This window comes from Rhinoderma darwinii, chromosome 5 (genome assembly GCF_050947455.1).
Source record: "Rhinoderma darwinii isolate aRhiDar2 chromosome 5, aRhiDar2.hap1, whole genome shotgun sequence".
Classification (NCBI taxonomy): Eukaryota; Metazoa; Chordata; class Amphibia; order Anura; family Rhinodermatidae; genus Rhinoderma; species Rhinoderma darwinii.
The window spans coordinates 250,363,501-250,384,626 of record NC_134691.1 but is presented as its reverse complement, the minus strand read 5'-3'; the positions used below and the strand labels follow the sequence as shown (position 1 = coordinate 250,384,626).

Genomic DNA, 21,126 nt, shown 5'->3' with positions numbered 1-21,126 from the left:
CTCCGACTAGTTCTCTGCTTGCACACTAAAATCAACATCTTCAGGTGAGAGCTACACTATTTTGTTTTTCTCTTCAATATGTTGCCAGCCTGTGAAGAGCTTTGGCAACTGTAGTAGCTGTATAACATGATTATTAGCCTTGCAGCTGAAATGTCACGGACATTATTTCAGCTCATTTATGACAGTTGTATGGTTCACTTGTGCTGGCACAATGTTTTATGTTGGGGAATTACAGTGGAGAATTTAGTCCAGTCCCTAGAGAACCAACACTGCTGCCCTTTTGAACAAAGCTGCCTAAGGCTTCTGTCCACCTTTCTGCTCTACGTTTTCAATTTTTTTTCTTACCACACATTAAGGCTACATTTGACTACTGTTTCTGATGAAAGAATCATTAATCGCTGCTGAACCGCACAATTGCTTCACATATAAATAAAGATTATGTTTAAATTTCCTAATGACATATTACATAAGTGACACACATGTGTATGTACATACATATATACAATACTTTTTGCTAATTTGTCCCATTAAATTTTCCAGTTCATTCAACTAATTTTAATGTAAGCTAAAGACACAAAATGCAGCTTTCAAATGATCATTCCATTTATTGAGGATAAAGATTTATTCAAAACCTTAATCACCCATGTCAAGTAGTAATCCCACCCCAAACATAATAACTGGCTGTGCCTCCCTTGGCAAAAACAAATGCAGTCAAACTTTTGCAATAACTTGTGATATATTTGTTTTACATCACTGTGGAGGAATTTTTGCCCATTTTATCTTGCAGAAATGCTTTAAAATTGGCTACATTGGAAGGTTTTCAAACATTAACTGTCTGTTTAAGGTCTTGCCACATCATCTCAATGGGATTCAAGCGACTCGATCAATCCAAAACCTTATATTTTTTTTTATCCATTCAGAGGTCAACTTGCTTGTGTGTTTCGATCATCATTGTCCTGCTGTATAACCCAATGGTGCTTGAGCTTTAGGCCACAGGCTGATGGACGGACATTCTTCTTCAGGATTTTCTGACAGAAAGCAGAATTTATCAATTGTGACAAGTCGTCCATGTCCTGCAGAGGCAAAGCAGCCCCAGACCATCACACAATCACCACCATGTTTGACTGTTGGTAGGATGTTCTTATGGCAGAATGCAGTGTTAGCTTGATGCCAGATAAAACGAGACCTATGTCTTTCAAAAAGTTTCCCCTTTGACTCATCAGTCCACAGAATATTATTCCGCAGGTCTTGGGCAAATCTTAAACGAGCTTTTGTGTTCCTTTTGGTCAGCAGTGGATTGCGCCTTGCAACTCTCCCATGGATGTCATTTTTGCCCAGTGTCTTTTTATTGCGGAATCGTGTACATTGACCTTAAAAGGGTTATGTGGGGACTAAAAAGTATTAGCAGTATACTCACTGCAGTATGTGAGTTCACTTGCTAATATATATTCTGGTACCCGATCGCACTGTCTATGAGATTTTAATAGATTTTTATAGCGCTGGCGTTGGACCAGAAGTCTAGTGGCACAGTCTTCCTTCATGACAACACTTGTTCATTTTTCATATTTCCCAAGCATATATCACCCCAGGGGGTCCAGGAAGTTCATCAATTTTCACTGTATAATTGTTTTAATACATATCTTTGCTATGCATTGTTCTGGGGGTACTTTTGATGTATAGACCGTTATTTTTACATACCCCTATATTATGACCTGCTGGTAGGGATCTATGACTGGCATATTTCTCTGTTAATAAACTGCATGCTTCTCTCTTTTTGGTCATTGTGTCTCTCTTGGGCTACTCTATATCGGAGTTTCATGGAGACAACTTGGCACACCGGTCTATGAAACAGGTCGATGGTGCCTGTCTCTGGATCTGAGAATGTGACACCGGCTTTCTATCTGATAGCCAGCTGTCACTTGTCTCCTCCCATGCTATTTGCCCTATACTTCTACCATCCCTTGACTAACCACTATTTTAGTGCTTTATATAATTTCCCCTTTTTTTGAGATATCGCCACATGAGTCCCTTTTGTATATATGGCCAAGAATCCACCAAGTAGCTTTTACTTTACTTTAATGTAATTTTCGCCAGCACAGCCGCACTGACATGCACTATAGAGTAACTGTAGTTATTCCCCTCTTTGGCCGCTGTCACCTAAATTTGTCTGACAGCGCATGCACGGACATGTGCTGTTACACTCTAGCGCTTTGATACACATATTTTTGTGCTAACGCCGTGGACACCCCATACAGCATCTATACTGGACCCCTAGAGTTGATTTCCCTAATAAGTTTTCTAATATAGCACACATGTTAAATATTCACACCAGCAATGTGTCCACTTATAATCATCTATGTATTTAGACTGCCTATACAGTTGCACTATGATGTTTTAATTATACACTATGATACACTGCCAGCTAACACTTGGCTTATACTATACACAAAAGGGGCTTATAGGCTTATACTATATGTGTTTTTTAGCAACACACAATTACTGTATACTTACCTTATTATCTTTATATTATTTAACTATGTGATTTAAATTTACTGATTTGCACTGTGATATATTCCTTGTTGGTTCACTATGTTATTGCTTGAGAAAGGCCCCACTGTGAAGGTCTGAAACGTTGCACTGAGTTTAATAAAGTACCCCTGAAATTTTCTCTTAATCTACGGAGCGCTGCCTATATCTTTGAAGTGTATATATACTAGTCCTTCTCAATGACTTAGAATATCATCAAAAAGTTACTTTATTTCAGTAATTCAATTCAAAAGGTGAAACTCATATATTATTTAGATTCCAGCATTTTTTTCTTTTAATATTGGCTAACAGTTAATGAAAACCCAAAATTTAGTCTGTCAGAAAATTTGAATATTGGATAAAAGTTGAATATTGTAGACTCCTGGTGTCGTATTCTAATCAGCTAATCAACACAAAACACATGCAAAGGTTTCCTAAGCCTTTAAAAGGACTGGTCTGTTGCTCAGTGGTCTAAATTCCTGTTTTCAGATGAAAGTAAATTTTGCGTTTCATTTGGAAATCTCGGTCGCAGAGTCTGGAGGAAGAGTGGAGAGGCACTCAATCCAACTTACTTGCGATCAAGTGAGACGTTTCCACAGTCAGTGATGGTTTGGGGAGCCATGTCATCTGCTGGTGTTGGTCCACTGTATTATATCAAGTCCAGAGTCAACAAAGCCGTCTACCAGGACATTTTAGAGCATTTAATTTTCCCTCTGCTGACAAGCTTTATGAAGATGCTGATTTCATTTTCAAGCAGGACTTGGCACCTGCCCACACTGCCAAAAGTACCAATACCTGGTTTAATAACCACAGTATCACTGTGCTTGATTGGCCAGCAAACTCGCCTGACCAAAACCCCATGGAGAATCTATGGGGTATTGTCAAGAGGAAGAAGAGAGACACCAGACCCAACTATGCAGATTAGCTGAAGGCCGCTATCTAAACAACCTGGGCTTCCATAACACCTCAGCAGTGGCACAGGCTGATCGCCTCCATGCCACGCCGCATTGATGGAGTAATTCATGCAAAAGGAGCCCGACCAAGTTTTGAGTGCATATACTGTACATACTTTTCAGTAGGCCAACATTTTAGTATTAAAAATAATTTTTGAAATTGGGCTTATTAAATGTTACAATTTTCTGAGAGACTAAATTTTGGGTTTTCATTAACTGTTAGCCATAATCATCAAGATTAAAAGACAAAAATACTGGAAATAGATCTCTCTGTGTGTGTAATGAATCTATATAATATATGAGTTTCACTTTCTGAATTGAATTACTGAAATAAATGATCTTTTTGATGATATTCTAAGTCATTGTGAAGAACTAGTATATATGTATAGAGTATACACACATACACAATGTATGTATGTATATACACTACCGTTCAAAAGTTTAGGGTCACTTAGAAATTTCCTTATTTTTGCAAGAAAAGCACAGTTTTTTTCAATGAAGATAACATTAAATTAATCAGAAATACACTCTATACATTGTTAATGTGCTAAATGACTATTCTAGCTGCAAACGTCTGGTTTTTAATGCAATATCTACATAGGTGTATAGAGGCCCATTTCCAGCAACCATCACTCCAGTGTTCTAATGGTACATTGTGTTTGCTAACTGTGTTAGAAGGCTAATGGATGATTAGAAAACACTTGAAAACCCTTGTGCAATTATGTTAGCACCGCTGTAAACAGTTTTGCTGTTTAGAGGAGCTATAAAACTGACCTTCCTTTGAGCTAGTTGAGAATCTGGAGCATTACATTTGTGGGTTCGATTAAACTCTCAAAATGGCTAGAAAAAGAGAGCTTTCATGTGAAACTCGACAGTCTATTCTTGTTCTTAGAAATGAAGGCTATTCCATGCGAGAAATTGCCAAGAAACTGAAGATTTCCTACAACGGTCTGTACTACTCCCTTCAGAGGACAGCACACAGCTCTAACCAGATTAGAAAGAGAAGTGGGAGGCCCCGCTGCAAAACTGAGCAACAAGACAAGTACATTAGAGTCTCTAGTTTGAGAAATAGACGCCTCACAGGTCCTCAACTGGCAGCTTCATTAAATAGTACCCGCAAAACGCCAGTGTCAACGTCTACAGTGAAGAGGCGACTCCGGGATGCTGGCCTTCAGGACAGAGTGGCAAAGAAAAAGCCATATCTGAGACTGGCTAATAAAAGGAAAAGATTAATATGGGCAAAAGCACACAGACATTGGACAGAGGAAGATTGGAGAAAAGTGTTATGGACAGACGAATCGAAGTTTTAGGTGTTTGTATCACACAGAAGAACATTTGTGAGACGCAGAACAACTGCAAAGATGCTGGAAGAGTGCCTAACGCCATCTGTCAAGCATGGTGGAGGTAATGTGATGGTCTGGGGTTGCTTTGGTGCTGGTAAAGTGGGAGATTTGTACAAGGTAAAAGGAATTTTGAAAAAGGAAGGCTATCACTCCATTTTGCAACGCCATACCCTGTGGACAGCGCTTGATTGGAGCCAATTTCATCCTACAACAGGACAATGACCCAAAGCACACCTCCAAATTATGCAAGAACTATTTAGGGAAGAAGCAGGCAGCTGGTATTCTATCTGTAATGGAGTGGCCAGCGCAGTCACCAGATCTCAACCCCATAGAGCTGTTGTGGGAGCATCTTGACCGTATGGTACGCAAGAAGTGCCCATCAAGCCAATCCAACTTGTGGGAGGGGCTTCTGGAAGCATGGGGTGAAATTTCTCCCGATTACCTCAGCAAATTAACAGCTAGAATGCCAAAGGTCTGCAATGCTGTAATTGCTGCAAATGGAGCATTCTTTGACGAAAGCAAAGTTTGAAGGAGAAAATCATTATTTCAAATAAAAATCATTATTTCTAACCTTGTCAATGTCTTGACTATATTTTCTAGTCATTTTGCAACTCATTTGATAAATATAAGTGTGAGTTTTCATGGAAAACACAAAATTGTCTGGGTGACCCCAAACTTTTGAACGGTAGTGTATATATGTATATATATATAGAAACCAGCATAGAATATAGTAACGGCACAAGGACTTCAAGGCAGATGAAAAACAGGGTGGATTTATTCACCTCAAACACAGCAACGTTTCGGTTCAACAAGAACCTTTCTCAAGCCATCACAAACTAACAATGGTGTCAGGTATAAATAGAGGGAACATACATCAATTAGCAATCAAGTCATTAAATGTACAATACCCATTATAAATGTGCAATATACAAAAATATTATGAATTTTGGTATAAAAGTGAATATATTTGAGTTTAAAAAAAAGCCAATAATACATAGTGGTATATATATATATATATATATATATATATATATATATATATATATATATATATATATATATATATAAAGTCATGTGTAAATATCATAAACAGTGATAATGAGAGTAATTAGAGTGATATGGAAGGAGGCAGGGGCCAGTTAAATCCAGGTGAAAGTTAATAAACTTAATAGACTTACAGTTAGCAATCTGTATGCAATGTCCACGTAGCCGGCGTGTAGATTCCGCGCGCATCAAGTGCGCATGCTCCAAGATGGCGTCCAAACCGGATATACAATACGGTGGAATGCATCAGACAGAGCAGTTGCTACTGCGCACGCGTGAACACGGAACTTGCGTTCCAGTGTCAATGCGCAGGCGCCAGTGTCAACGGGAATACTAGATAGATAAAAGAACAAATACAATATATAATATCCATAAATAGATATCGTTCACACAGTTAGATGAGTGCTGCAATGCATCCACCACCGGGATTGGTGGAGTTTGCAGAGCAGCACTCAAGACACACAGCGGACCATCTATAGTGGTCTCAATATAACAGCAATCAATCAAGTTTGGGGACATCTCAAACCCCCTTCCGCAAATGTGACAATAGTCACCATGGAAACATCTAAAGGGACCCCAATTGGTTAGATAAGAATCATCCCATCCAGGGATGTAAAGTATGTCGGACAAGAAACTGTCCCGACAGAGGAAGCCATAGGATCCATATATATTTTTTGATTGCATGTTTAATGCTGGTATGGTGAACAATTTATAGAATTATAGAAGAAACAAAAAAATGTAAAAAAAGATCCCTTTATTTTTATTTTGTTGTTCTATGTAACCTGGGCTGCAATGTAATATTGTGAAGCAGCCCAGTCACATAATAAATTTTATCACAAAAAGCTATGTTGGACATTACATAGACGCTTATACTTGAGTAATTGAAAACTGGATTGATGATTCCGATGGATGGGCCTCCGCTGCCTTCCAATCTCATTCAGTGTTTGACAAAATACTGTGTATCTAAAAATACAAGGAAAAGACAAATAAACAAAAAAAGGTTACCAAACAATATTTGTAAAGACAAAGCACAATAAAAAAAGGGAAAAAAGGGATACATATATAAATATAGAGTCAAAATTAGACTCCAAAGAGACTTATTTCCATAATATATATAAAAAAACACCAACTACACCAAAAAGGATGCAGACCGTTCAAAAAATCCCCCAGGTTCACGGGAAAGTTACCCCTCACTATATTAGATATGTGGGCCACAGGGATATTCTATGTTCAATCCCTTGGGAGACATGGTATCCAACCTATAGATCCACTCCAGCTCTTTTCTTTTAAGAGCCAGACCTCTATCCCCACCAAGTCTCAACTGAGGCACAGAATCAATGATTCTGAATCTCAATTGCGAGAGACCATGACCCTTCTCCACAAAGTGTCTTGACACCGGCAAATCCTGTCTCTTTGTTTTAATATTTGACTTATGATTTCTCAACCTGAGACGTAATTCAGTTGTGGTCTCACCAACATAGTGTAGACCACACGGACAGCTCAGGAGATAGATCACATAGGATGATTGACATGTAAAAAAACCTCTAATGTTTATTACTTTATCAGTTTGGGGATGTTTAAAGGAGCCACCCTTAATCATGTTGTCACAAATGTTGCACCCAAGGCATGGGTAGCAACCATTTTTAGGGGGTGCTAAAAAATGTCCGCTTTGACAATGTTGTTTTTAATTGTTTTACCTCTTCTGTAGGCCATCATAGGCCTCTCCTGAAATTCAACAATATCAGGAAAGGCTCTACTCAAGACCCTCCAATCCTTCCTCAGACTCAAGACGCCAATTGAAGAACTAAGATGTGAGAAAGTCTAAATAAAAGGTAAACGAACCTTCTTTATCTAAATGATCGGGATATCGCGTCTTCTGTGACGTTTGTGTCCGCTGGACGAAAAAGAAGTTTAATATTAATTCTGGCAAAGAAAAGTGACCACCTGGCTTGACGTGGATTGAGTCCTTGAGCCGTCTGTAAGTAGGTAAGGTTCTTGTGGACTGTTTAAATGACAACTGGGTGTGCCGTACACTCCAACAGATGTCTCTACTTTTCTAGGACCAACATGATGGTTAGAAGCTCACAATCTCCAATAGAATAATTCCTCTCTGCTGCCGAGACGAGTTTAGAGAAAAAGCAACAGAAGACAGTTTTTCTTTGGAAGAGGAGTATTCCAGAACCAATGGAAGAGGTGTCAACCTCCAACGAGAACAAACGGGAGACATCTGTATGTTGTAGAACGGAGGCAGAAGTGAAGGAACTTTTAAGCTCTGACAATGCAGATTCAGCTTCAGGGGGCCAGTCCTTTGCATTGGCTCTCTTTTTGGTGAGAGCTGGGATGGGAGCGGTAATGAAGAAAAATTCCAGATAAACTGTCTATAGAAGTTCGCAAAACCCAGAAACCTGTGTATAGCACGAAAAACTTGAGGACGAGGCCAATCTAGAATGGCCTTTACCTTCTCTGGATCTATCTGAAGTCCATAATCAGACATAATATAGCCCATGAAGGGGAAAGATTTATTTTCAAAGATGCATTTTTTTCTAGTTTAGCATAGAACCTTAACCACGACAGTACTTGGCGAACATGCTTTCCGTGTGTTGTCAGATCATGTGAGTAGATCAAGATGTCGTCCAGATAAACCACCACGCAGACATACAACAGATCCCAGAATATATCGTTCACGAATTCCTGGAACACAGCTGGAGCATTACACAAACAGAAGGGCATCACAAGATATTCATAGTGACCATTTCGGGTATTGAATGCGGTTTTCCACTCGTCACCCTCGCATATATGGATCAAGTTATAAGCCCCACGGAGATCCAGCTTAGTGAAAATCTTGGCTCCACGAATACAGTCGAAGAGCTCAGAGATCAGCGGTAAGGGGTATTTGTTTTTGACAGTGATCTTATTTAGACCACGATAGTCTATGCAGGGCCAGAGGGATCCATCTTTTTTCCCTACGAAAAAAAATCCAGCTCCAGCTGGAGACGTTGACTTTCTAATAAACCCCCTCTCGAGGTTTGCCTTGACAAATGCCGACATGGCTTGGGTCTCGGGCAGACAGAGAGGATATACCTGTCCACGAGGAGGTGGAGTCCCAGAAAGAAACTTGATTGGACAGTCGTATGGGTGATGAAGAGGCAAGATCCCAGATCCTTTCTTGCTGAACACGTCTGCATAACAGGCATATTTCTGAGATAGACCAAGGAGCAACCGAGGCACTGGAGATCTGGCCGGACAAACCACATGCAGACAGTTGAGGTGACAGCGAGGTCTCCACTGAATAATTTCTCCAGAATTCGAATCAAGCACTGGAGCATGTTTGTGAAGCCAGGGTAGTCCCAACAGAACTGGATTAATAGCCACTGGTAAAACGTAGAAGGTTATTTGTTCAGTGTAGAGCACCCACTTGTAACTTCAATGGCTCAATGATAAACAGAATTGGGTCAGGCAGCGGAGGGCCATTCATGGAAGCCACCGCGAGAGGTTTCTTTAGGGGAGGATAGAGACTGTGAGCGAGAGTTTAGGAGAAGATTTTATAGAAGACATAGGTTCACCTAGGGTAATCTCTCCTATCAACACTAGATGCTGGAGTTTCCCGGTTTCTGAGGACACTGACGCACATTGTGGCCCTTTCTCCCACAGTACATATGCAAGTTAGCAGTGCATCTGTGCTGCCACTCCTGGTCTGGCATTCTGACCCAGTCAACCTGCATAACAGGCTCTTCAGAAGTAGTAGTGAAAGGGGGTAGCAGGGGTCTTTGAATCTTAGGCACCAGTCGAGAATACTTTCTCCCTTGGAGGGTTTCCTGAGAGCGTTCCCGGAAAATCAGGTCAATGCGGGTAGGCCTGAAGAATCAGGGCATCAAGAGAAGATGGGAGATGACAACCTGCCATTTCATCTGTGATACTTCTGGCTTACCCTTGCCAGATGGTCACCACCAAAGCCTCATCATTCCAAGCAAGCTCCGCTGCAAGAGTACGAAATTGGATAGCATACTCCCCCACAGTCGAACTTGTCTGACATCGAGCGAGAATGGAAGTGGCAAGTGAGGATTTACTGCCTGGTTCCCCAAAGATGATAAGAAGGGTGTCCAGGAAGCGCTGCAGATTACTGGACTCCGGTCCATCACATTCCCAGAGGGGATTCGCCCACGCCAAGGCCTTGCCAGACAACAGGGAGATGATGAAGGCTATTTTCTGGTCTGACGGAAACAGATGAGAATGCAGGTGAAAGTGGATCTTACATTGCTTCAGGAAGCCTCGACAGGTTTTGGGCTCCCCATCATGGCCGGGTGGCAGTGCCAATTGAATTCCGGCTCCGGAGCTGACTGGAACTATGGCTGGCTGAGTAAGAGCTGGAGCTACCACTATCAAAGCTGCAGGAGTAGGAACAAGCACGATGTCCAGGCGACAGGCAATGGAATTGACCTCTTGCAGAAGCTGATCTTGGTGCGATCAGAAATCCTGCATGTCCTCTTGTATGGCTTGAACTGCTGTCTTGGGTTGACCAGCGAGATCCATGGCCTGAGCAAACTGTAACGTCCACCGGGGTTGTGGACCCACTGGGCCGCTCCGTTGTTACGGAGTAGCAGCTGGCCAAACAAATATAGGTCAGTCACTGGTCGGTAGTACCTGTATGGCAGGCTGGTGCCGGATAGCTAGAAGCTGGATTGTGCTGTATTATCGGAAGCCTGTTTGTGCTGGATTATTAGAAACTGGCTCGTGCTGGATTATCGAAAACTGTCTTGTGCTGAATTATCGGAAGCTGGTTTGTGCTGGATTATAAGTAGCTGGTATCCCATTGGGGGATCAGCACTGCCAGGAGGTGTAGCGGGAGGATCTGTACTGCTAGGAGGTGTAGTAGGATGAACAGCAGTTTGCACCTCCAGCTGATGTGCAATAATGTTCAATGCCTGGAGGAATTGGTCCAGTCGAGACCGGAGGTCTAGCATATCCGCTCGCATCTCTTGTGACGTCATCTTGGTCTTGGATCGACCAGCGGGGTCCATGGCTTGAGCTTACTGTCACATTGGGTACGTGGACCCACTGGGCCATACCGCCTTGGCGGTATGGCAGCTGGCCAACAGGACACAGGTCATAGTTCATATAGGTGTACCTGTGGTATCTCAGTCAGTAGCAAGGCAGGCTCATTTGGGACTTAGGCAACAGGCAGACACCAGGCATCGTGAAGCAAAACAGGCGTGGTACTCAGCGCAGCATGACTCCAACTCAATACGGCACTTGACCAGGATAGCACAGGCTACAGGTTACAGGTAGCAGGAACGGGAAACACTGGGAACTGGAAAACACTTAGGAGACCATTTGCATAGACAAACTAGGGTAATGACAACAAAGCTCAGGCAAGGCAGGAAGGGGCTGGGCCCCTCTTATAGTCCAGGGTGCTCATTTGCTAATTTAGCACTTTAACTCAGGAGCGCGTGCTGGCCCTTGCAGAGCGGACACAAGCCTGTGCGCGCACCCTACGGGAACCGGCTGAGAGAAGAGGAAGTGAGCGCTGGCGTTTTCTGAGGAGATGGGGACCAGCGCTCACAGATCCATGGCTGCAGCCGTCAGGAGGTGAGTGAGACTGACGGCCCTCGGCCATGGGCATTACAGCGAGCTTGTCTCGAATTACGGACACGGACACCGGACTTGACATCACGGACACTTGACTTAAGACGGACACCGGAGACAGATACTGAAGTCGTCACAGACACTGTACTTGACACGGATACTAAACTCGTCACTGACACTGGACTTGACACGGACACTGGACGCAGATACTGAACTTGTCACGGACACCAGACACGAATACTGAAAACGTCACAGACACTGGATTTGACACGGACACCGGACACGGATACTGGACTTGACACGGACACTGGACACAGATAATGGCTTCAGAAACGGGCTACAGAATCTTTGCAGACTAACGCAGGGTTAGCAACAACATTGCTCAGGGACTGGGGAAAGGGGTGACTTATAAGAATCAGGGTGCGCAGGGATAGGCCGGAGACAATTTTACTGGTGCGCTCGCTGGCCCTTTAAAAATTGGCACGAGTGCATGCACCCTACCGGACAGACAATAAGAGGAAGCAGAGACCAGAGCGCGCTGGCATCTCTGGGAAGGGAGACGCTGGCAGAGAGAGATAGCCCTGCGGTCGTGGCTGCCAGTAAGAGGGGGATGCTGGCGGTCCGTGGGCATTACAATATCAAGTAAAATTATTACTAGATTAAAGTAATTAATTGTATATTATATACAGTACTGTGCCAAAGTTTTAGCCAGTTGTGGAAACATGCTGCAAAGTAAGAATGCTTTCAAAAAGAAAAGTGTTAATAGTTTTTTTTTTATCAATTAACAATAGTCAAAGCGAATGAACAGAAGAGAAATCAAAATCAAATCAATATTTGGTGTGACCAGACTTCAATACAGCATCAATTCTTGAACACAGTTTTTGAAGGAACTCGGCAGTGAGGTTGTTCCAACCATCATGGAGAACTAACCACATATCATCTGTGGATGTAGGCTTCCTCAAATTCATCTGTCTCTTCATGTAATCCCAGACAAACTCGATGATGTTGAGATCAGGACTCTGTAGGGGTCATTTTATCACCTCCATTTTTTTTTCACCCCAGTTCCTATGTTTTCGTTGCAATGATTTTTGTTGTATTTTCAAGTGAATACAAATATAACAAAAAACATAAATGACAGCCATATGGACTGCTCTCTAAAGGGATTAACAGGTTAAATAATAAAAATAACATGTGTTCGTGCATAGTTGAGTCGCTTCGCCTTGTTTACACATCGAAGGTATGGCTTTTTGACCGCAATTCTTCCATGAGGACCACTTTTGGCCAGACTTCTCCGAACAGTAGATGGGTGTACCTGCGTCCCACTGGTTTCTGCCAGTTGTGAGCTGATGGCACTGCTGGACATCTTCCGATTCCAAAGGGAAGTAAGCATGATGTGTCTTTGATCTGCTGCACTAAGTTTCTTTGTCCCACCACTGCATCTACGGTCCTCAAAGTTGCCCATTTATTTGTCCTTCTTCAAAAGAGCTTGAACAGCACATCTTGAAACCCCACTCTGCTTTGAAATCTTTGCCTTTGGAAGGCTGGGCTCAATCTTGCCATGGTAGACCTGTGACATGAAACTGTCTTTATTTAATAGGCACACTGATAAAGTATTCCGTTCCGTAGATTAACAATTTTTACTGCCTGAAGATAGAACGATTAAAATTGAATTTATTAAATTGTTTCATTAAAATGAGCCATCTTAGCCCTAAATACAATGTGAACAGGCTCAGATAAGGTGGTCAGTAATGAGGAGAGGTGTGCTGATGTGATAGTATAGTTGCACACACCAAACACCTCCTCACCCCTAACAATATATTCTACTAGCACACCTCACTGACTAACAGACAATCCAACGCGTTTCAGTGCCACATGTACAGGTGACACATCATCAGGGATTATCAATTCTTTTCGATGTAGTGTGTTATTTCACTGTTAATTAAGCCGGCTAGCACAATTGTGTGCTTGTTATACCTCCCGGCGCGTGTACGACACTAATGCACTGGCCGCACAACGCGCCGGCGAAGTTCCGGTCTATTTGACAGGCCTAGGCCCACCCACTGTGCTGACGTGGCTTGGGCCAGGCACCAACCCGCAGTAGCCACGTCAAAAAAATGACGTTGCAGGCTGAGTGCCGAGCCTCCTTCCTAGCCACCAATCAGCTTAGTTAGGGACGCAAAGCGTCCTATGTTGCCATGGAGATCAAAAGGCGGACGAAATCTCACATAAAGGATCCAATACCGCAGTGCACATGTCACTCAGCAGAAAAACAATGCTAACAATACATGATCCCTACGATCCCAGTACAGCAAGGCACAAACCTTCATGTTATTACACACTGGAGTCGCCGGGATCACCCGGACCTACCTACACGACACAAAGTGTAACAGCTACAAATGCCCGAGACATTCAGTATCAGGCACCAACCCGCACTATGCTCATACATTACCGACCCTCCCAGACAGTCATCTAGAGGGCTTGACCAAATAAAAATCAACGTCCCAGACAACACTGGGGATCGACAAACTAGTGCAAAGCCCCTGCAACGAATAACGCAGTGCAACAACCGAGAAAAGAACCGTCAGGCAAAAGACGCATGACTACATTGATTACCCAAAAACATCTTAGAGCATTTCGCTTTGTACCGGAAAAAACAGATATACATAAACACCCACACAGGGAAATAGGTCCTAAAACATGTAGAAATTAATTTACAGGAAACATGCATATGAGATCTGTAGGTAGGTCCGGGTGATCCCGGCGACTCCAGTGTGTAATAACATGAAGGTTTGTGCCTTGCTGTACTGGGATCGTAGGGATCATGTATTGTTAGCATTGTTTTTCTGCTGAGTGACATGTGCACTGCGGTATTGGATCCTTTATGTGAGATTTCGTCCGCCTTTTGATCTCCATGGCAACATAGGACGCTTTGCGTCCCTAACTAAGCTGATTGGTGGCTAGGAAGGAGGCTCGGCACTCAGCCTGCAACGTCATTTTTCTGCTGAGTGACATGTGCACTGCGGTATTGGATCCTTTATGTGAGATTTCGTCCGCCTTTTGATCTCCATGGCAACATAGGACGCTTTGCGTCCCTAACTAAGCTGATTGGTGGCTAGGAAGGAGGCTCGGCACTCAGCCTGCAACGTCATTTTTTTGACGTGGCTACTGCGGGTTGGTGCCTGGCCCAAGCCACGTCAGCACAGTGGGTGGGCCTAGGCCTGTCAAATAGACCGGAACTTCGCCGGCGCGTTGTGCGGCCAGTGCATTAGTGTCGTACACGCGCCGGGAGGTATAACAAGCACACAATTGTGCTAGCCGGCTTAATTAACAGTGAAATAACACACTACATCGAAAAGAATTGATAATCCCTGATGATGTGTCACCTGTACATGTGGCACTGAAACGCGTTGGATTGTCTGTTAGTCAGTGAGGTGTGCTAGTAGAATATATTGTTAGGGGTGAGGAGGTGTTTGGTGTGTGCAATGAAACTGTCTTCCACAACCTCATCTTTGTAGCAGAGTTTGGCTGTTCCTCACCCAGTTTTAAATCTCCTACACAGCTGTTTCTCTTACAGTTGTTGACTGATATCAATTTACATATGAAAAGAAGATCATTATCATCTGTTTGGTATAGTTGGTTAACTATACACCTGACTATAATCCTATAATCCTACAAAATCCATGACTTTGTGCAAGCGTACGTAGAGGAATTCATGCTGTTTTGAAGGTGGTGACACCAAATATTGATTTTTCTACTGTTCATTCACTTTGTATTTTGTTAATAAAAAAATATTAAGAATTCTTACTTTGCCTTACATATTTCCACAACTGCCTAATACTTTTGCACAGTACTGTATATTTATTCTGCAGAGGTTCCATTTACTGTAATGCTGCAAATTGTAATGATGCTATTCATAGAAAAAAATCTGACAGTTTTTTTTAATCCTATACAATACCTCTAATGGAAGGTGACTGTGCATGAGGGTTACTCTCTATTATAAATGGCGACTAGGTCCCTTAAGTCATAATCATACTTGTGTGGCATATTTAGTGAAATATCACAAAAGTGTATGTTGGAAAAACACCTTTAATGAGAGCATTTTGAAATAGCACAGACAAAACTATGGAGAAGTTGGAGGACGACCATTTACATCATACAACCTCTCATACGATAACAGTCATTTTTTATACATGAATGACCCATTTTTATAGACCAAAAATCTGTACATGTAAACTGGACTTAACTTTATTACTGATCACAATGCAGTTTACAATTCAGAGATACTAATAAATCTTCAACATGATTTAAAATGTGTTGAACAGTTAAAGATTCTTCTCTCACGTAACCTTTTTCAGAACCAAATACATTAGGCACTTAAAAAGATGGAGACATGGTGTATGTAGTAACAGAGCTTAGGTGTATCTTATCTTCTTTTCACTTTCCCTTTACACTTTGTTATGATTGATCCAATAAACAGTCCAGCATTCCTTATTCTTGCCTTCAGGTAACCCTTTTTATGAATCAGTGACCCAAGGTTCACAGCTTGACCTTCAAAAATTCCTTTTACAGGAAAGAGTACTAAGACCCTCTCAATTTACAAAAAAGTTACAAACCAAACAAAAGTCTGTGTTGAGGTTCAAACAAGGACACTATTAAACTAATACAAAAAAAGTTCAACAAAAAAAACAACTTGATAGGATATTTGTTTAACCAATTAAGACTTTAATGATTCTTGCCAGAGGCATTAACAAATTACTTAACAAAACTTTCACCACAAATAATTATAATCTGTCAATCCTGCCGTAAATCTGTCACTGACTGGTTGGCTAATTGTTACTTACTTGTTTATGCTCATGATTGTCAAGCCTTACCATTTGAATATGCACATCTTATTTAGAGAAGAAAATCACTTACAAATTGTTGCGGATGTACTGTTAAAACTAGAAACCTTCACATCCCTTATTGCACGGAAATGCTGATACCACAAGTGGCGAATCTAAAGTATTAGAAGATGTTTGTCAAAGTTCTGAAATCATTTTTCAGAAGACAACCAGCAGAATTTTACATGCAGCTTTAGTTGTGGATGGAGAAGAAAATGAGAAGTAGCATATGCACAGTTGCTTAACATTATATGTTAAAAATAAAGACTAAAAGATGATGACCCATTTTAACCAATACTAAACTTTATTACTTTTGTAACTACCACAGTGCATTAGGTTTACAAGTTTTGGAAGGTCTCTCAGTAAAAAGCAAATTTGCTGAGAAAGCTCTCCGGCTCTTGTAAAGTCCCCATAACTTAGATTCACACAAGCTGTAGAGTCACAGGTTTGAAATTATTGGCATAGAGACTGCAATGGAAATTATTGGCCAGAAAGGTGAACAGACAGATTTAGCCTTATTTTGCCTTCCATGAATGCAAGTGTGACAGACAGACAGACGGTAGACGATAGATAGATAGATAGATAGATAGATAGATAGATAGATAGATAGATAGATAGATAGATAGATAGATAGATAGATAGATAGATAGATATGAGCTAGACAGATATGAGATGATAGATAGATAGATAGATAGATAGATAGATAGATAGATAGATAGATAGATAGATAGATAGATAGATAGATAGATAGATAGATAGATAGATAGATAGATAGATAGATAGATAGATAGAAAGAGAGATAGCTATTACTTTATATAAACGTTTAATACAAGTTTAATAATTACATATGAATATACAGTAAATAATGTATCTATTGGAAAGAAAATGCATCTGTCTTTAAATACTGTATTAGAAATGACCAAATAAAACAGCTGGTCTTTAAATATTTATGGTCTTACAGAAACACATATCAACTTATATCTACAATTATTTAATCACCTTCCATGCTTCCTAGGGGAGCAGCTATCAAGATCTCACTTATGATATCACACATGATTTAGCCCTGTAAGAACATTTGTTTCTGGCTGTTAATTAGGCTCATACTGCGGATCTTGCTGTTGGCAATGTAAAACGATGTAACACTTATTTAAGAAGTACTTGAGCAGGCTTAAGAGTAGTGTATGTACATTAAAATAATAAGAGGAAAGTTATGCTTGCTATAGCAGTTCATTTTCATAGTTGAAGCAAATCACTACTAAATATAATCAAATGCTTGCCTGCAAATGATAAAGTAGGCAGAAAATAGCACAGCAGTTGTAAATTCTACTCGGCTCTCCTTCAATTCAAAACCGCCTGGAGATAAAGGCATATGGTTCGAAAATGGGAACTCAATAAAGATTAAGTCAAATCTTTCATAGTTGATTGTCAGAAACATGTGTTGCTTGTTGCACACAGAGATATAAGGATAGAGGAAAGTGCTTGAATTAGAAAAGTTATGCCTAGTGCAGGACCTACAGGAGCGGGTGTGAATGACACAGAGATTGTTTTTTTTTTTGTTTTCTTTGAATTCTTGTGTCATGCACCACCCTATTAGGCCCTGCACTAGGCATACCACATAATATTAGTTTCGCCAGAGCGCTCCTTCAAGGAAGAATGTGTACAAAAACTTTTTTCAAGTGACAACTTCAATAGCAATTGGCACATGATGTGCTTTCAGTAGGTTCCTAAAGCATAATTAAAGCGTACCTATCATTTAAATATATTTTTTTCCATAGATCAATAGTGTATCCAAAAATAATTAACTTTGCAATATATCTTGTTAAAGACAAAAGTCTCTTTCCCCATTTAATAGAAGCCTCTTTCCTATATATCTGGTTATTACTCTGTCTGTAAGGGCATGACCACACGTGGCGGATTTCCTCCGCAACTGTCCGCATCAATGCCGCACAGAATCTGCGTTGCAGATTCTGCTGCGGATCTGCACAAAATGTGCAGTAAATTGATGCGGACTAGCTGCTGCGGACTGCGGGAAAAGTGCTTCCCTTCTCCCTATTCAGTGCAGGATAGAGAGAAGGGACAGCACTTTCCCTAGTGAAAGTAAACGAATTTCATACTTACCGGCCGTTGTCTTGGTGACGCGTCCCTCTTTCGGCATCCAGCCCGACCTCCCTGGCTGACGCGCCAGTCCATGTGACCGCTGCAGCCTGTGCTTGGCCTGTGATTGGCTGCAGCCGTCACTTAGACTGAAACGTCATCCTGGGAGGCCGGACTGGAGACAGAAGCAGGGAGTTCTCGGTAAGTATGAACTTATATTTTTTGACAGGTTGCTGTATATTGGGATCGGTAGTCACTATCCAGGGTGCAGAAACAGTTACTGCCGATCGCTTAACTCTTTCAGCACCCTGGACAGTGACTATTTACAGACGTCTCCTAGCAACGCTCCCGTCATTACGGGAGCCCCATTGACTTCCTCAGTCTGGCTGTAGACCTAGAAATACATAGGTCCAGCCAGAATGAAGAAATGTCATGGCAAAAAAGCAAGACGTATCCGCAGCACACATAACATGTGCATGACAGCTGCGGACTTCATTGCGGAACTTAGAATCTCCATTGAAGTCAATGGAGAAATTCCGCCATGAGTCCGCCACTGCTCCGCAACAGACAGAGCATGCTGCGGACACCAAATTCCGCTCCGCAGCCTATGCTCCGCAGCGGAATGTTACGCATCGTCTAAACGAACACTTCTAAATAGAAGTGGAAGTCAATGCAGAAACGGCTCCGCTGCGGATTAACGCTGCGGAGTGTCCGCAGCGGAATTTAAGTGAAATTCCGCCACGTGTGAACCCAGCCTAACTGTTCAGAATCTCTGTACTCACTTAAAGATTTAGATGATTTTGAGGCGTAGTTGGCAGAGCTTCTTACTAGAATACCCAGAGCAGAGTAGAGAGGGTGTCTGTCTGCACACACAGACATGAATACATGTGTATACATGTGTTATATTATAAAATATTTACTGTAGGTGCAGTTCTGTGTTGGACTTTTTTTGTTTTAGTTATTAGGTTGTTTTTTTTTACTATCAATGAAATATCAATTATACCATATGTATTTCATAATTTAATTCTACAAGAGTCCACTAATTGCAATGGATGGAGGCAGTCTTCCACCGCTGGGAGTCACATTCAAAATATTTTTCAGCTCTCACTAAGAGAAATGGAACCCAAACAGTCTCCCCCCTCCACTAGCAACCCTGTCTTCCATAATATTAAATTATTATGGATTATCTAAATGATTCCACTGTTATAAATGAGTAGTATGGTATTAACGTGTCACACTATGCACATAGCTTTGACACTTTTAATTTTATAAGATCACGCTAGCAGTAGTCTTGGCAACGGTTCACCATAAGCTCAGACTCCCAATAGAAATATGCGGGAAGCAGTGGCGGATCATCATTAGGGCGGTTCGGGCGGCCGCCCGGGGGAACCGCACATGATTGCATGGGTCCCCTCATGCCCGGTGGCGTCGCAAGCACGAGGGGGTCCCGGTGCTAGCGGCAGCCATATTCATTTGTATCGGAGTCCTCACGACTCAGATACAAATGAATATTATAGGCTGCAGGTCACGTTAGGCCTGCAGCCTATAAGGCGCTGGGAAATCTCCCTGCTCAGGCCGGTGACATGATATACTGCATCACGCCGGTCTGCGTATGCGTCTAGTCCGGAGGATTCACACGAGTCCAGCTGGAGCGGCCGCCACGGGGTAAGGTAAATAAACTGCATATATTTTTTTTGGTGGGGACTATCGCTGTGTATATATTCAAGGAGGGGGGGATTGCTCCATTACACTATATACAAGGGGGAGTACTGGGTGGCCCTATATACAAGGCGGAGGGTAGCGCTATGTGGGCCTATATACAAAGGGGGAGTGCTCTGTGACACTATATACAAGGGGGAGTGCTGTGTGGCCCTATATACAAAGGGGGAGCACTGTGTGCACTATATACAAAGGAGGAGTGCTGTGTGAACTATATACAAGGGGGAAGTGCTGTGTAGCCCTATATACAAGGGGTGAGGGGAGCACTGTGTGGCACTATATACAAATGGGGGAGCGCTGTGTGCACCATATACAAGGGGAGGAGCGCTGGGTGGACTATATACAAGGGGGAGCGCTAAGTGGCCCTATATGCAAAGGGGGAGTGCTGTGTGACACTATATATATACAAAGGGGGACGGCTGTGTAGCACTATATACAAGGGGGCTGTGTGGCGCTCTTTACAGGGGGCTCTGTGGCACTATTTACAAGAGGGGGAGGGCTATGTGGCACTATCTATAGGGGGCTGTGTGTAACGCTCTCTACGGGGGGATGTGTGGTGCTAGCTATAGGGGGATGTGTGACATATACAGGGGGCTGTGTGTGGCACTATGTACAGGGGGCTATGTGTATGTGGTGTTTTACAGTGTATGGTATTATTATATTCAGGCGCACAGTGTTTGGTGCTATTATATTTAGGGGCACAGTATGTGGCACCATGATAATTTTATTTTAATTTATAGGTGTGGAAATGTTGGAAAAGTGAGGAGCTGAAGACATCTGAGTGGCAGATTCTGCAGAAATGGGTCATGGCAGGGAGAAGTCGTCATGAGCTCTGGACCGGATGGAGAAGAAAAGAGGGGAAAAAGCTACTAGAATCTGAGACGTCGTCATCTGTAAGTCACTAGATTTATAGAAAATCTGTCACCTCTCCTGACATGTTTATTATAAGAAATCCTTGTATTTCACAAAAAGTCTTTCTGCAGT

General features: G+C 42.1%; 1 protein-coding gene across 8 annotated transcripts in view; it reads right to left on the bottom strand.

Moving 5' to 3' along the window:
* The window catches only part of SUGCT (succinyl-CoA:glutarate-CoA transferase), a 1,185,368-nt gene that overhangs the window by 209,466 nt on the left and 954,776 nt on the right, over positions 1-21,126 (bottom strand). The window contains exon 14 of one of the 8 annotated variants that reach the window (XM_075828575.1): positions 6,735-6,829. The exons of the other annotated variants lie outside the window; for them this stretch is intronic. Within the exon in view, the coding sequence (XP_075684690.1) occupies positions 6,800-6,829 (30 nt within the window). The 3' untranslated portion in view covers positions 6,735-6,799. Of the gene's footprint in view, positions 1-6,734; positions 6,830-21,126 lie in introns of those variants that run through there. 8 annotated transcript variants of the gene reach the window in all.